Source organism: Podarcis filfolensis, assembly GCF_964270895.1.
Source record: "Podarcis filfolensis genome assembly, chromosome: 17".
Lineage (NCBI taxonomy): Eukaryota > Metazoa > Chordata > Lepidosauria > Squamata > Lacertidae > Podarcis > Podarcis filfolensis.
The window spans coordinates 583,220-600,018 of NC_139621.1; the positions used below are offsets into that span (position 1 = coordinate 583,220).

Sequence of the window (16,799 nt, forward strand, 5' to 3'; positions counted from 1 at the left end):
AAACATGTTAGGCAGCCCTAGGAATATGGAGGCATAGGCAAAGGGAGGTTCAAGCCCCCTCCATTTCAGTGTGTGTGTGATGATTGAGTCAAAAGGGGGAAAGTCAATCCATCATTCCCCGCTCCCAGCTGTGCAGCTGGAGGAACAAACTGGAGAAAACTTGGCACTGAATGTAAAAAAACCAGATTCCTAAGAACCTTGGCTTTCACTTTACAAAACACACATAAACAAACACCAAGTTTCTAGCCATTGGGACTGAAGATGTGCTTGAAAATGTGCAGGCAATATTTAGTGAAGCCTCATAAGGAATTGCATCTTTTGAATATGATTTCCCATAGTAAGCACGACTTCAGGAGGATACAAAATGACCAAAATGTACATTAAAAGTTATGCAAATAAGAAATTATTCACATGTGCTTGGCATCCTTAATTTATAGAAGCAGGGAGAATTCAATTTCCTTTGTAGCAAAATGGGTCTTCCCTTGGCTCAAATGTCTGGGCTGTTTCTCTTAGGTACACAACAGACAAAACCCTAAACATAAATATGCTAGAAGTCAACAAGGCAAAGTCCTCTGTTCTTACTCTGCAGCAGCAGCGACAGGAGGAGCAGGAGCAGGAGGGGCTATGTTGCTGACACACCAGAAGTCACTCCTTGTTCCTGAGAGGAGCAAAGCAGCAGGGAGCTTGGTATGGCCCATGTGGCCCAGTAGAGCCCATCTGATGTTCCCACCACCTCACTTGGACCAAGCCCCCCCCCCCTTGCTCCTTTGCACTTGGTGTTGGAAAACCAGCCTAGCAACCCTGCCCACTAAGGCTCACTCCATCTGTGTATAGCGATATAATTTTATTTCCCCCTAGATCTAACCATAGTGCTGCTTATTTTAAGAATAAGAGAACTCTTCCCTTCTTGTCTTGCCCCAGGTCATCTACAGGCAGCTGTTTCATCACCGGATGAAACAATGTTTTTATAATGCTTTTCTTTTGGATGAGCTTACTACCCTGGGCTCCTTCAAAAGCAAGGGCGGAATATACATTTAATAAGGGAATCAATAAAATGCATCCTTGTGACTCTCTCATTCGCCAAGGGCAGTGCTAGAATGAAGTGTGTTTGAGCAGTGCAGAAATGTTTTATTTCACAGAATCATAGAGTTGGAAGGGACCCCAAGGGTCAAGCCCCTGCAATGCAGGAATCCCAGCTAAGGCATCCATGAGAGATTTCTTCTTCAAATACTTCTTTTCTTCCCTTGCTCTAGGTTTTTAGTTCATCACCTGGGAAGAAAGGTAAGAAGCAAAATACTTTCGAATGGTGATGGGGAACATGGATGTTGTTTGACTACAACTCCCATCATCCCTGACCATGGTGGGTGGAGCTGATGGGAGTCCAAAAACATCTACAGTACAGGGACTTCTACTTTTAACAATGTGGAAAGAGAAGGGAGATAATAGGTTTTTGCCTCTTTTACATTGTGCTAGAACAGGGGATCATCAAATGTTGGTTGGCCACTGTGAGAACAGGATGCTGGGCTATGGTGGACCTGTGGTCCGATCCACTGGGACTCTTGCTGTGTTCTTTCTAAACTAGGGTTAGGCCAAGCTCAGAGAAAGTTACACAGAACCGATTAGCTGGATCCTCTTCAAATGGCTTACGACTCATTTCTGAGAGTGACTGCCTTCCAAGAGATGGAAAGGAAAGGGTGTATTCACTGCAGCAGTGGGGAACCTAGGCCCCCCAGATGTTGGTGACCGACAACACCCACCAACCCTAGCAAGCAGTCAATGGACAAGGATAATGGGAGTTGTAGTTCAGCAACAACTGGAGGGTTAAAGTTTCTGCCTTATTAGTTTCCCACAACCTCCTGGAAGCTGTTGATACCTTCTACAAGGTCTCCTTCTGAGTTGCCATACTGGAGTGCTAGTTTGTCACGACCCTAGTCGTTCCAGGATGACAAATCTCAGAAAGTGGTGCTGGAAAGTTGTGGGTCATCCTTGTGGTCTGCAAGGCTCAGCTGGCACTCTTCTTTCAGCCCGCTTTTCACAAGACATGAACATCCCTATATTCTAGCTTCCTAGATGATGTTTGCCCCAGTGTTTGTTACAGGCAAGCTGATGTGAGAATTGACATCCTCTCATGTTTTTTTACTAGCCCCACCATCACCACGGACTGCCCCCACCCAAGAATATGAAGATGTGGGCAACATCAGTCCCAGGAGTAGCCCAAATGCGGTGGTATCTTCTGCCAATGGAATGGGTAAGGGGACCTTTAGGCAAAAGGTCATGATAGTGCTGCAGGGTGCATTCGTGTGGAAACTGAGGGGGTGGAGAGGGCCAGGTTCCTACCCAAATATCTCTCTCTCTCTCTCTCTCTCTCTCTCTCTCTCTCTCTCACACACACACACACACACACAAAGTGGTTCACACACCTGTGTAGATTTCAATATACATACTAGGGTCTACTGCCACTGCTTGCTTCACTGATCAACCCCACCTCTCTGCCACCACCTTTGCCAACTACCTCCCCCCCACATGACAACACCCACCTTCCTTTTTTCACACTGGAGCTGGTGCAGCTGCCTAGTGGCAGGCACATGAACTGCAGCATAATGACAGCCTTACATTTTTATGGGTACAGCAAGATATACAAACACCTCCAACATAATCCACGTTAGGAGGAAAGGAGAGTGAGGTTGTTAAAGATAGCTCAAGAGGACTGCATGATTCTCCACATCCTGTCATGTGTTAAAATTAAAATACACAAAAGGACAATTGCCATCAGAGATGTGAAGGGGAGGGAATCATAAAAGAAATAGAACAAACCTCTCAGTGCTTTGTCCATCTCCTCTTGCCCCTCCAGGGTTTAACTTCCGCATCGGGAAGCCCAAGGGACCAAGAGACCCTCCTGCTGAATGGAGTCGCATCTAGGCAGCATGACAGAGAGACAAGGACACTGCTTCTGCCATTGAGCAATACAGATCGGGACCAATACTGCTGCCTGCTCACTTCCTTAGGGAATAACTGTAAAAATAATAACCACCAGCAAATTGTGCCTCTGGGGCCATGGACCAAAAGGCAGCAGCAGTTGCATGCACTATACTCCAGGACTTTTCTACCAGAAGAGAAGGATATGGACGTGCTCGAAATGTTGGGATCCACCAGCTAAGGAACGTGTGAACCTGGCAGCCACCTTCTCTTCACCAGCTTCTTGAGCGGCTCTTAGTTGGCCAGGGCAGTTTTGCCCGCCAAAATTTAAAGCCTGGTACCCCATGCCAGGAACTATCAACACAGCACATCCCTCCTCCCATTAAACAATATTTGCTAATTTGTGAATTGCGCTTTTATCAACAGCCACTGGAGCAAATCCATTCCACTCAGGAGTCTGCCTGATTGCCCCATCTTATGTCAATTTACATTTCTCCTCTTACTTACTACAGTCATTTCTGCAACCTAGTCTATAGAATAGGAAGGAATGGAAGGAAGACATTTGGTGGCTTTGGGATTCTTGGTCTTCTCCCATCTGGAGGGGGTAAAATCAAGGCCTGGCACCAGCACTTCAAATTAGCTCATTGGGTTAGGGACCCCCCCCCCCACCGCTGGGTGTTCCAATTGCAACATATTACTTCTCACATGCAGAATACTTTTGTCAAAAGATTGCACTCATGAGGCTGGGGAGAATTAGGAAGGAAGATGGAGCTCCTCCCTTGCACCAGTTACTGTCCTTGTTTTGTTTTTTTTCCTTTTTAGTCTGAATGTTCAATTGCTCTGCTCTTTCCAAATCTCTTGCTGGAGAACTAGAAGCTTCCTGGATGTCTGACTTTCCTGGAAAGTAAACACACAAGAGCTCTGATCTACCCAGGCTTTGGGATGCTCACATCCATGCCACTTTGGAGTCCATGTAGGCAGTGCTAGATGCCCTATGGCAGGTATGTCCAACAGGTTGATCGCGATCTACTGGTAGATCCCTGTGAGGTTTTGGTAGATTGCGGCCGATCTCTGGCTCCCTTTCCTTAGTGTCGCTAAAACTGACTCCTGCCTCGCCCTCCATTGTTGTTTGATCTCTGGAAGGGAAGACAGAGCTTTCTCTGTGCTGCTGTTTTCATCCATAGCGATCTTCTTGTGAGTGAGTTTACCCCTTTGTCCCTTGCCTTTACCCCCCAAAAAAACCAGAAGCCCCCCAAAAGCTATTTTTGAACCCTCAAAATGGGGCTTTCCTTCCAAAAAAAGAGCTCAACAGTAGATTACTGCCAGTTTTTAATTCTGAAAGTAGATCGCAGTCTCTTGAGAGTTGGCCACCCCTGCCCTATGATTTAACTGCCCTAGAGGAAAGCACCAGGAAGAGAAGATGGACGTATAAAAATCTGTAAATACCAGTGGTGGGGAGTGGTTTCTGCCCCCATCCCTTAAACTCCATCACATTGGCTGATACAGCCATCAGAAGGGAAGCATTTTGCATCACCTAGGGGTGCATTCTATGCCAATTTCCCTCCCTTCCGCTACTCTGTAAAACTCCTCCCACAATCCCCAATTTCCAGCAATCAGCCTGCCTACTCTGGGATCCTCTCCAAGAAAAACATTTTCTGTGAAACAGAGAGATGAGAAATACATCTCACAAAACTAGAGCAAAACAAAGGGGCAGGGAAGAATTTGGGGCCCCATTGAAATCTATTCTACTAGCCATTTTCCCATTTCCAGGAAATATAGCTGCGCCAAGTTGATTTACTCTGTGGAACAAAGAGAGAAAGAAAAGTAATTCCATTTGTTCTATCAGGCCAGAAATCATGAGAGTTGTAGTCCAGCAACATCTGGGAGGCACCAGGTTTGACAAGGCCATGTTTTCTATCCTGCCTGCTCCTTAACAGCAACTAGGAGCGATTCCATCTTCACTCATTCTAGGACTGCTTGAATGGGCATCAAAGTGGGCCTTCGCTTGGCGACCACCGCTGCCCTCGTCATCCATTCCCCTGATGGAAGGAAGGAATGACAGGGCTCACTGTAATATGTAGCACAGTATGTGTGCGCCAAACAACTGAACAGGGATGCAGAGCAGGAGAGAGCAGGCTTCCAAGATGCCCCCCCCCGGTACAAAACAAAAACAAAAAACCCCAGGTAGAATGCTCTGTGCCTGGAGAGGGAATCTGTCATGGAGATTCCTGCATGGCAGGGAGTTGGACTAGATGACCCTTGGGTCCCTTCCAACTCAAAGATTCCATGAAATCTATGAATGCTTGGCATAGTTGGGGGTTTTTTATGTCCTTTGTCTGCATGGGCCAAGGAGATTTTCAGTGGCAGAAAGCACAGATTTATGGGGTGAATTTGAAGACTCCAGTTCACAAAGGCTCCAGGCTCCAGGCAGTGGACAGCCTCCTTGAGGAGGAGGAAGAGAGAGGCAGTGTGGGGTCCATGCTACTCCACGCTGAGGAATTTCCGCTTCTTAGCTGTGCGAGTGTATGGGTGCCAGCGCCACTCCACATCTGCTGTGCTCTCCTGCTCCAAGGTTCCCAGTTTGATCATATATACTGGAATAAGAGAAGAGCAGCTTTAGAGTCTCATCCAGCTCCACTTGAAGCAGACATGCAGCACCCACCAACCCCTAACTCTGCACAGTTCTGCCTCTTAGTCCAGACACCCACCCAACTGCAGCCTTCTAAACTTTTGGCAGAAAACATTTGGACACAGACAACAAGGAAGAAGAAATGTGGACTAGCAAATACCACAGTCGTATCTTGCAAATGCTTTCTCCATGTGCTTGAAGCATTTCACACACCTTTATCTCAAACACAAGAATGGCTTTGCTGGAGCAGACAGGAGGCTCCCCTAGGTCAGTGGTCCACTTCACCAACCACCACCAGCCAGGCGCCTCTGCAAGATCTCAAACAAGGCCTGAAGGAGATGGCTATCACTGTGTGGTGCCTGGAGGCATATTGCTTCTGTAAATGGAGGAGAACCTCTGGTGGGGGGAAACTGTGGCCCTCCAGGGGTGTTTGGACTACAACTTCCATCATCCCTGAACACTGGTCCTGCTGGCTGGGAGTCCAACCTTTGTTCACTATGAAAAGCTACTGTGACTGAATAAATGGGTAAAAATGCTTCAAGTGTGTCACAGTAGTCTAAACAACAGCAGTTCCACTGCTGTGACATTGAGCTCTTTTAAAGTGGCACTCATGGCTGACCTAAATTCAAAGGCAATCAGGCTTGTATGTATTGCAACCAAATATCTGGAAAAGAAATTCCTTTAGAGCAGGGATGGCCAACTCCCGAGAGACTGAGATCTACTTTCAGAATTAAAATCTGGCAATGATCTACCCCTGCTTTTTGGGGGTTCAGGTCAAAGTTTTTGAGCTTTTTTAGGGAGGGGGAGAGCCCCACTTTTATACAAATACTTTCTTACAAGGTAAGTTCTGTTTTTTGGGGGGGAGGTTAAGGCAAGGGTCGAAGGGAAGAAGTCACTCACAATAATATCGCTTTGAATGAAAACAGCCACTTCCCCTCCACTGGTCAGACAACAGTGGAGGGGGGGCGGGGAGGGCAGGAGTCAATTTTGCTGAGGAAAAGGAGCCAGAGATCGACCCGCAATCTACAAAAACCTTGCATGATCGACCTGTTGGACATCCCTGCTCTAGAGCATACAAAAGTAAATGTTTTATTTTTTTAAAAAAATAATTTTTATTAACTGGCCAATCACATCAAATTAAATCACATCACATAATTCCAAATTACAAAGCCAAATTTTTAAATTTTGTTGGGGGAACCCATACTTCAAGATCCAAAGGGGGATTCAAATCATCTTTTTATTACTGCGTTAATGTCCAAATCAGTCCCATTCCACATCATATCTTGTTCATATAATTTCTATTTTTCCTTTACGATCTCTTCTGTTAGTCTCCTTAAGCCGATAAGCACAATAATAATCCTGTGTGGATTTCCCGTTCCTCCACTAAGTCCAGATGGTTTCCATATATCTCCTTCGTAGATAGCACCGCTCTTTCCATCATGAATTTGGCATTTGTCGCTCTTAAGTCCCACCGAGGAGTTGATCCACGATATGTAAACAACTCTATTTCTCTCTTTCTCCTCCCAGACCCAAGAGCTCCAACAATGCCTCCCAAAATGGCGATGGCATTTTTAACTGCGTCATTCCAAAACTCTTAGCTTTCCAGCTTCATCTTGAAACATTGCTTTGGTTCGAAAGTTTATCTCCACACAGCCTTAAATCCACAGCTTAAGTCCTTAGTTTCTGACTCATTAGGGGAGGGGATTCTTGTTAAATCACATAAGAAAAAGGCAGGTTTTCCCCCCCCTCCCCCCTCAGTCATTTGTCATACCGTATCTTGACGTATCTTCTCATATTTTATTATTGTCTTGTTATCAGAGATCTCTTCTGTCAGCAGTCTTTACTCCCCTTTTTCCTTGAAGCATGTGCAATTTATCTCGTCCAAATTGTTTCTTTTGAAGATGCTTGCAACTAGCGGCGCGAATCAGGGACGGCGTCCAGGAGTGCCGGAATCCCACAGGAGGGCTTTGTGCCTAGTGCCCCCACCCCCACAAATTCGGGGGTGGTATAGGGCACAGCAGGCAAGGGCCGTCCCCCCCACAATCCTGGGGGGGGTTTAAGGAGGCTAATTACCCCCATCATAGCCTCCAAATTACCTCGTGTGGGTCGGAGAGATGTTATTGTCAGCCATCTTCCAATGCGCCACCTAGTGGCCCCCCAAAAGTAAATGTTTTAATCGTTTTTATGTAATTGCGTTATGTGGTGTGTGTTTTTTAATATTTACGATTTGGCACACTCTTAGAAGCGAATTAAGGCTGAACAGCAGCCTGCCACTTTAATTTACTAATCAGGTTTGGCATTCAAATGTTGCAGGAGAAAGAAAAAAGAGGCAAGGAAGCAACACCCCAAATTCTTGTGAAACAGGCTCCAGTCAGAGCCAAACTCCAGGCTCAAATATATCACTTTGTAAGTAAAAAGGGATGGAATCACATCAAATGCTCTTCTATGCTTAAAAAGAATCAGCAACCATTATGTGCATGGCAAGGTTCCCCAATGGGAGGAAGCACAGCCTTTCCCTGACATGCTGAAGCTTTATGCAGAAGGACTCTTGTATAAAACAGACTTATCTGATGGTGCCATCCTCCAATTGCACAAGGAAGCGGTTCAGCTCCTGGAGGGCTATACTACGGATATTTCTGAAGGTATAATTCAGCCCTAAGTGACACATTCCAGCCATTCAACAGTTGGAGATTTCAACAGCCAGAGATTTTTACACCCACCCACTTACCTAGAGGAATGGTGGCAGTTCAGGGGCACATTCCAGCCAGGCAAAAGTGCCTGAGGTAAGTGCAGAGCAGGGCTGGGAAGCGGCTGTGGCTCGAGGAGCGCCTGCTGTGGAGGCCTGGAGGGCCACATTCACCCCTGGGCCTGGAGTCCCCCACCCTCTGTTCTGTTTGCCCTATATTCCATTTGTGGATTTGCACCATGCCCTTCCAGTGTTCTAGGCAGCTGACTTACGTTTCATCTCAAACCTTGGCCCAACCTCTGTAAGCTCTACGTTCCGGTGGTCGGTCTTCTTGTAGACGTGGTGCCTGCCACAAAAAAAGCATGTTTTGTTAAGAAGCAAGTGCTGGAACAATCCCCAACAAGCCCATACTCACCGACTACCTCCCTTTTTGCTGCTGCCCTCTCAGTGCCAGCCCCAGAGTTTGGCACAGAGCAGAAGAGTGACAGGTCCCACAGCGCAAGGAGACCTGGCTGAAATCAGATGCACCGTCTTTCTAGGCAAATGGGCAGCCTTTCGTTTCCCATATATGCTGCAGCGAGCAAATACTGTAGCAATGCTTCTCCGAACACATGGAGGACTATGGAAGGAACTTGTTGAATTAGCACACTTGTGCTTTGCTCTACTTTGTGCTTTTTAGAATCTTTTATGGTCCTTTTGTCATATCTCAAACTGACTCTGCTGGAACAAAATTTTTTTTTTCCTTCCAGTAGCACCTTAAAGACCAACTAAGTTAGTTCTTGGTATGAGCTTTCGTGTGCATGCACACTTCTTCAGATATCTGAAGAAGTGTGCATGCACACGAAAGCTCATACCAAGAACTAACTTAGTTGGTCTTTAAGGTGCTACTGGAAGGGAAAAAAAAATTTGTTTTGACTATGGCAGACCAACACGGCTACCTATCTGTAACTGACTCTGCTGGGTTGCAGTTTGTTGTGTTTAATTCCGCCCTCCCCCCCCCCAATAAAACAAAAACTCTTTGCCACATCAGCGGAGAAGAGGTTGGAGGCCAACATTCTTGGGGGGACCAGCACTTTGAACTGCAGCCTCTCCCCCCTTGCAATTCACCCCCCACTTCAAAGAGAGCAAGTGTCTCTTCACTGCTCACCCCACTCACCCCACACTTTTGCAACCTATCAATGGGACCAAGAAGAGAAAAGAGAACACTGGCAGCCAGCCCTAGAAGAAACACAAGACAAGTTCCCCCTACCGGAAGGAGATGTAGTCTTCTTGGTTGGCAAAGGTGATGACCCGTTTGCTATCATCTTTGGGCACTGGAAACAGGTACTTGAGAATGCTGGTGAGCTGAGGAGGGAGAAGTGAAGAGAATGTGGGAAGACTTGCAAGCTGGTAGAAAATGGGACAGATTCACACCATACTTTTAAAGCACATCCAGCACACCCTTCAAGCACATGCTGGCCCCCCAAGAATCCTGGGAACTGTTGTTTGTTAAGGGTGCTGTGAACTGTAACTCTGTGAGGAGGACACTACAGTCCATGGGGAAAGCCATGTGCTTGAAAGGTGTGTTGAATGTGCTTTAACCGCCCACAGAACATGTTTGATGAATCCCAGAAGCAAGATCTTCCACCACTGGGGAAGCTCTGGCCTGCAGGCCCATGAGACTGTTTGCCCCAAACCCATCCACCAGAACCCTGGCATAAGATAAAGTGTTGGCTGGGTCAGCTACACAGATGATTGACAAGTGGGCGACCCAGCTGCCCTGTCCAGGCTGGGGTGAGAGACCAGGATTCAGCAGGCCCCCACCCCTGGCTTACCCCTCCCCCAGTTTAGATTATAGGAGTTGGAGTGCAACAGCATTTGGAGAGGCTAGAGGGTCGCCGTCCCTCCACACCCTCATAGACCCTTAGGTTGTAACCCTAAACCTGCCAGTAAACTCAGTTGGACTTCCAAGTACAAAATATACAAGCTCTTTTACCACTCAACAAAAATAACAAGCCCTGACCTTCACTTCATATGGAAGATGCTCCAATCTCTCAATCATTCCGGTTGCTTTTTCTGTACTCTCCCACCCAACCCCTGTACTACAGGATCTTCATTTGAGCTGGGGGGACAAGAACTGCACAGTGGAACATATTGCACAGAATGCTAGACCAAGGTTTCCCCTATGTGCACAAGACTCCATGGGCCAGAGCGAGACTTGGGCCCATGTTCTCCACCACATCCCTCTCCTTTTCTCCTAAACTTGGCTTCTTGTTGTGTATGAAACCAGAGAGTGCCATAAATGACTGTTTTGAGGGTTTTATTCTTTTAAAATCAAGCAGTGTATAAATGTTATGAAATAACTAACTAACTAAGGTTAGTTTAACAAGCCAACTTCAGAAACCATGGTTTGAAGTTGTCTTGTTGAGAAACTGAGCAGAGGGTTTTTTTTAGAAACCATGATCTCTGGTTAGCATGCAAGGACAAGCAGAAATTAAGGGACGGTGATAGCAAATTCTGCTAAAGTCCTCCTTCCAACTGCACAGAAGCATGCAAGCCTGTTGCGTTTGGACTTGTTCCAGTTCACACAGAGAACTAAACCACGGTGTACATATGAACGGGACCAGTACCCCAAAGGCAGCCGCGCTAGATTCATAGAAATGCCTTGAGTGCCCACTTTTCAATCACAAATAGTGACTTTGCTCATTTTGACCTCCAAGTGCATCTTACCCGCTGCCCAAGACGGGAAGTGAAGTTGTGAAAGATGAGGTGTGGATGTGCCTCTGACATGGTGCCAATGTCTGGGATGTCGTGGCGCATGACCACATTGCAGAGCGTGAAGAAGGCAGTGGGGCCAAACGGCAAGTGGCTGATTATGAGGCCATCTACATGGTGATAAAAAGGTGGATAAGTTAGTCAGGCCCCTATCACCAGTGACTGCAAGCTGAGAATAAAATCCCCCGGTGGTAAAAGGCAATGCCTTGCTATCAGTGCTATGGAGCTCAGGCACCAGTTCTACCTCCTGCTTATAGACACAGAAAACTGCCTTATACACAGAGTTCATTTAGCAGGAAACCAGGCAGAGGGCCTTCTCGGTAGTGGCGCCCGCCCTATGGAACGCCCTCCCATCAAAGAAATAAACAGCTATTGGATCTTTAGAAGATATCTGAAGGCAGCCCTGTTTAGGGAAGCTTTTAATATTTGATGAATCATTGTATTTTAATATTCTGCTGGAAGCCGCCTAGAGTGGCTGGGGATGGGCGGCATATAAATAATAATTTATTATTATTAATTATTATTACTACTACTACTACTACTCTATCCTTTCTACTTTGACTGTCATTAGCTCACCAGGTTTTCTGAAAGCAGTTTTCCCCATGCAAAACATGTGCTCTACCCACTAAGCAGCAGTTACACACCTAACTACGGAAGCCACCACCAAAGAGCAGGATCCCAGCAAAGCCGCTCCCGGTCACTCATACAAGTGAGCCATTCTACACACTGCATAGGCAAAGATTAAAAACTGCTCCCACAATCTAACAAAGGTAAATTGACAGTTCACACATAGCAACATTTGTTCTCAACAACATTTGTTTCAACTCTCTAATGTGATGCAATCCACGTCACCCCTGCCCACACCCAGCCCCGGTCAAGCCACTCACCTGGGACCCCTCTGTGCTCATGCACCACCAGCAGGTCGGTGACCCCGTTCGCTTTGCAGGCGCGGACAAGGGCCCCCACTTCATGTCGGCCTCGGTTCATACGCTGGGCCCCAGGGAAAACCAGCTTGACTTCCTAAACAGGAAATGGGTGGAAGGAGATGGGAGAGTGATCAGGAGGCATAACCTGCAAGAGTCAGATGTAGGGTCACCTAGTGGTTTTGACAGGTTGGCACCAGAATGCCTAAAACGCACATCCGCTAACCAGGAATCCCCAAGCCTTCATGCGACACAGAGGATGAGAGCAGGAGGTGCACTCTGCACATACTCCAGAGGCATTCAGTTACTACTTCTCCACAGTCCCAAGACAGGGCCCTGGCTCACACTCAAGCCTTTTGGTGGGTCTCCAACATAACCTTCCTAATTAGGCCCAGCAAAGACCTGCTAGCTAGACCTGGAAGAGATATATCATGGACTGTTCCCAGAACCTCTTATCACCAAAACAGGAAACACCGGAGGCCTTGCTCCAGACCTCCTCACTGCCATGAGGTACTGCAGGCTGCTACTAAGAGCAGGGACTTTTCATCTATGTTACCTATCTTTGTAGAATGTTCTTCCAAGCAAGATCTCTCACTATTATTTTAGGCGCTTGGTTAAAAGGAGGATGCTGAAAGCGGCTTTCAGCCAAGTAAAATTTACTATTAAAGTTGTTGTTATTTGTTATGCTATGCTCTTTGGCTGCTGTCTGAATTGCTTTTGGGGGGAGGGCAGTTTAACTATGTTGCATTTACACTGTTCCATCACTGCTACTGTTATTTTTATATGTTGTATGATGTCATGTTCCTAGAAGTTGCCTTGAGCATTCCCTTTCATTTTTTAAATTTTTATGGATTTAAGCTTTTAAAACAATGAATGCATAACACTAAGCTGAGGAAGATGATTGATCTTCCCTCCTTCCCTATAGTGGGCACATAGCTTTTCCACCCCTCTTCCCCCACATGCACATATACCTCTTCCTAAAAGAGAAGGAACAAGTGCTGCTTGCTTACTTTGGCAAACATCTTGAGGCGGGAGCTGGGGTCGCGGGAGGTAGTGACCATGATGCGAGGATCCTCCACACCCGCCCAGCGGTACTCGTCGTCCATGTGGCTTTTCACACCTACCACAGCAAGGCAAATTACAAAGGCAAGTGACAAATCCAGACACTCTTTGAACTCTTAACAAGCAAGCACACACCCTGCAGCTGCACTCATCTGGAAACCAAACTTGGGTTGCAGAAAAGAAGAACTTTTTTAAAAAAGAAAACAAGTGGTTCAGTGGTTCATCCATGCTCAGGGATGATTTGAAAATTTCTAAGGGTCTTGGCAGAGCACTTGGTGATTTTTCTGCCGGCTGTAGCAATTGCAATCTGCTGTGTTAGATGCTATAGGATTTTTCTAGCTGCTTCATTTACTTCTTATATACTGTATATTATTGTATACAAATCTGAAATCCATAGAATTCAAAAAAATCACTATGAATGCTTCTGTCTTCAACCACAAAACCACAGGCCAGTTTGGGAATGCCTCTACCAGAGTTCAAGGTTGCCTGGAAACCACAAACTAAATGATTGGAAAAGGATAGGCTACGTGGTTCATCAGCAGAGAGAGGAAAACACATACACCTAGGGGACGTCCTCCTCATCCTCTTCATGTTCTGAGGCTGACCCCTAGCATTTATAATTCACTTCTGGAGCAGCATTCCAATTCCATTCCAGATCTACAGGGCTCCGACAAGTGATGCAGAGGTAAGTTGCGCTAATGTGACAAATACAACACTTTCAAATGTGCCACATTTCAACTGGAAATTAGTTGATTGATCCAATTAAGTGGGCCTGATGGGCTTTGTAGTCCAAATCCTCTGGAAGGCTCCAGGTTAAGAAAGGCTGATTTATAAGATGCCATTAGTGAGAAGTAATGCAATAGTAATGCAACCTAGACAGCATCTTAGTAATGCAACCTAATAGTAATGCAACCTAATAGTAATGCAACCTAATAGTAATGCAACCTAGACAGCATCTTAAAAAGTAGAGACATCACCTTGCCAACAAAGGTCCGTATAGTAAAAGCTATGGTTTTCCCAGTAGTGATGTATGGAAGTGAGAGCTGGACCATAAAGAAGGCTGATCGTCGAAGAATTGATGCTTTTGAATTATGGTGCTGGAGGAGACTCTTGAGAGTCCCATGGACTGCAAGAAGATCAAACCTATCCATTCTTAAGGAAATCAGCCCTGAGTGCTCACTGGAAGGACAGATCGTGAAGTTGAGGCTCCAATACTTTGGCCACCTCATGAGAAGAGAAGACTCCCTGGAAAAGACCCTGATGTTGGGAAAGATGGAGGGCACAAGGAGAAGGGGACGACAGAGGACGAGATGGTTGGATAGTGTCTTCGAAGCTACAAACATGAGTCTGACTAAACTGCGGGAGGCAGTGGAAGACAGAAGTGCCTGGCGTGCTCTGGTCCATGGGGTCACGAAGAGTCGGACACGACTAAACGACTAAACAACAACAATGCAATAGGGAATGCAATAGCTAATTCCACCACTGTCCTCCTTCTGGTTGTTGTCTTCTTCCTTCCAATTCCCTTTCTGCCATTTTGTTCTCTGTTCACTAAGGGTAAAGGCTACAGCCTGAGGATGCTTCCCTCAAAGCCAGTAAAATGATATATTAGTTTTACCATTCTTACCATTTTGCTCATATCAGCTACTCACCTTCTCCACCCCCATCATCAAATTCGAGAGCCTTCTGGAGCCCCAGAGCCTCCCTCCGCAATTCCGTGGGGATGAGGCAGTTCTCTGGAAGGGAAGAGGTAAGAGGAGTTACGAAAAGCAGACACAGCTGCAGGGCTCTTGACCACCATTACTGACTTCGGGGATACATTATAGGGAAATGCAAGACATACATTTTTCAACAGGCTTTTGAAGCCGAGTTATTATTTTATGTCACCCCTTTCCTCCAAAGAACTTGAAGCAATGTAACAGTGTTCTCCTGCTGCCTGTCCATTTTATACTTAACAACAGCCCTGTGAGGCAAGTTAGGCTGGAAAATGGCGGCTGGCCCACTGTCACCCAGTGAGTCACCGTGGGTCTCCCCAGTCCTAAGAGTTTACAAAGGCCAACTGCTCCTGCATCTATAAGACACTGTACACATGCAGGTTTCCACAAAAGGCACCCTTCTCAGCATACACACATCAGTTTTGAGCAGATGCAAGTTAGTTGTTCATACCATCTAGTGCTTTTTTAATTTTTTCCTTCTTCTCCTGGATCGCCCGAAGCTTTTCCTCCTGGGCTTTGCGGTAAAGATATTCTCGCCGCTGGCGGGCTTCCCGGCGCAACTAAAAGAATACAAAGGTATGAATGGAACGACAGAGAACACGCTCTCTCCACCACTTTCCAGTTTAACAAATCTTCAGGACAAGGACGGATGATCACTTCCTAAATACCTGCTAATCCTCAAGTGAGGATGTGTCCAAACATTTGTTCCCAGTCCAGCAGAAACTATGGCCACATGCACACCATACATTTAAAGTGCTATGCTATGCCTTTAAGCAGCCACACCTTCCTCCAAAGAATGATGGGAGCTGTCATTTGTTAATGGTGCTGTGAGTTGTTTAGAAACCCGTTTCCCTCCCAGAATGGTTTAATCACAGGGAACTCTGGAAATGGTAGTACTTGGAGTGGAACAGGGGCCTCTAAACAACTCTCAACACCCTTTACAAACTACAGCTCCCATAATTCTCGGGGGGAAGCTATGTTTAAAGCAGCATCATAGCGGCTATGTTTAAAGCGGCATTATAGCCCTTAGGCTATAATTCCCTAGCAGCCGATGCCATATTGTAAAGTGTCAGGACATAGGACACTGTTCTACTGCAAACCTAAACACATCTACTGTACTACAGAGCATATACCTCACTGAACATTGTTCCGAGTAAACATACATAAGACTGCATGATTAGGGTCACATAGCTCATTTATTCAAAATGGGTTTAATCACGCCTAAGCACCCACTGGATTGTGGCCATTGAGTTCTGAATCACAGAATGTCAGCCTTGGAAAGGCCCCTGGAGAACATCTAGTTCAAGCCAATATTCAATGCTAAAACCTACAGCACCCCTAACAGGCAGCAGTCTGGATTCCCAACGGATAGCTATCTGGACACCTGCAAATGAAAGAAAACCAACGCCCCCCATAAGGCAGTCAGACTGTTCGCAAGCTTCTCCTTGCTAGTCACTGTGGGTCTGAAACTGAGAAGAGGAGTCGAGGCAGCAACTGGTTACAATTTGCTCCTCTCCCACGATGCACTACTATGCCAACCATTACGAGTGATTCCTAGGATAGCGCTGCCGGTGGGCAAGCGGGCCTGGCCATCCAAAGCTGCTGCTACCCCACACGGCAGCCTTCGGGATCCCTGTTTGAGCTGCAGCTGCTGGGACGCGGCCCGCTCTGGACCGCTTCCCCAGCAGCGCCACGGGAAGCCCCTCGGCCGGCCTCGCAGGGCCCCCTTCGCCCGACAGCACCAGCAGCGCTTTCCCCAGCCGCCCCCGAAAAGCCTCCGCCGCCGCCGCCGGCTCCTCACCATGCTGCTTCCCCACCACGCCGGACTCCACCTCGCGCCGGAAGATCTCGCCCCTTCCTGCCTTACCGCCCCTTCCCATTGGCCAGCGCGAGCCTGCTAGAGCGGAAGAGGACGCAAGCGGAAAACCCCGAAGGCCGTTTGCCCACAGGAAAGATGGCGGAGCAAAAGAAGCTAAATGAAGGATGACTAGAAGGGTGTGCCAGAAACAAGGATGGCGGCCAAACTGCTCGCGCAATGGCGTAGCAAAGCAAAGGGCTTGATACCCTTAGGATTCTCGATTAGACTTCCGGTTCCCGAATGCAATGGTCAGCAAGGG

The 16,799-nt window shown here is 46.9% G+C and overlaps 2 protein-coding genes across 8 annotated transcripts in view; one reads left to right on the forward strand and one right to left on the reverse strand.

The window, feature by feature from the left end:
- The window catches only part of PTPN18 (protein tyrosine phosphatase non-receptor type 18), a 72,252-nt gene extending 68,936 nt beyond the window's left edge, over positions 1-3,316 (forward strand). For all 5 annotated transcript variants that reach the window (XM_083592190.1, XM_083592191.1, XM_083592189.1 and 2 more), the window contains 3 exons: positions 1,254-1,281; positions 2,144-2,248; positions 2,852-3,316. In XM_083592190.1, coding sequence (XP_083448316.1) covers positions 1,254-1,281; positions 2,144-2,248; positions 2,852-2,919 — 201 coding nt within the window. In that variant the 3' untranslated portion in view covers positions 2,920-3,316. The remainder of the gene's footprint in view (positions 1-1,253; positions 1,282-2,143; positions 2,249-2,851) is intronic.
- Positions 3,317-4,228: 912 nt separating this feature from the next.
- IMP4 (IMP U3 small nucleolar ribonucleoprotein 4) lies at positions 4,229-16,587 on the reverse strand. 3 transcript variants are annotated; one of them, XM_083592312.1, is made up of 9 exons: positions 16,484-16,587; positions 15,134-15,242; positions 14,620-14,703; positions 12,919-13,028; positions 11,873-12,005; positions 10,941-11,095; positions 9,481-9,575; positions 8,504-8,577; positions 4,229-5,510 (listed from the first exon to the last, which is right to left on the reverse strand). In XM_083592312.1, exons 1-9 carry the CDS (start codon positions 16,484-16,486, stop codon positions 5,398-5,400), a joined length of 876 nt encoding a protein of 291 aa, XP_083448438.1. In that variant the 5' UTR covers positions 16,487-16,587; the 3' UTR covers positions 4,229-5,397. The 3 variants fall into 3 exon arrangements, with proteins under 3 accessions (XP_083448438.1, XP_083448439.1, XP_083448440.1); XM_083592313.1 differs by having other exon boundaries at positions 16,067-16,500; XM_083592314.1 differs by lacking the exon at positions 16,484-16,587 and adding an exon at positions 15,351-16,047.
- Positions 16,588-16,799: the final 212 nt, after the last annotated feature.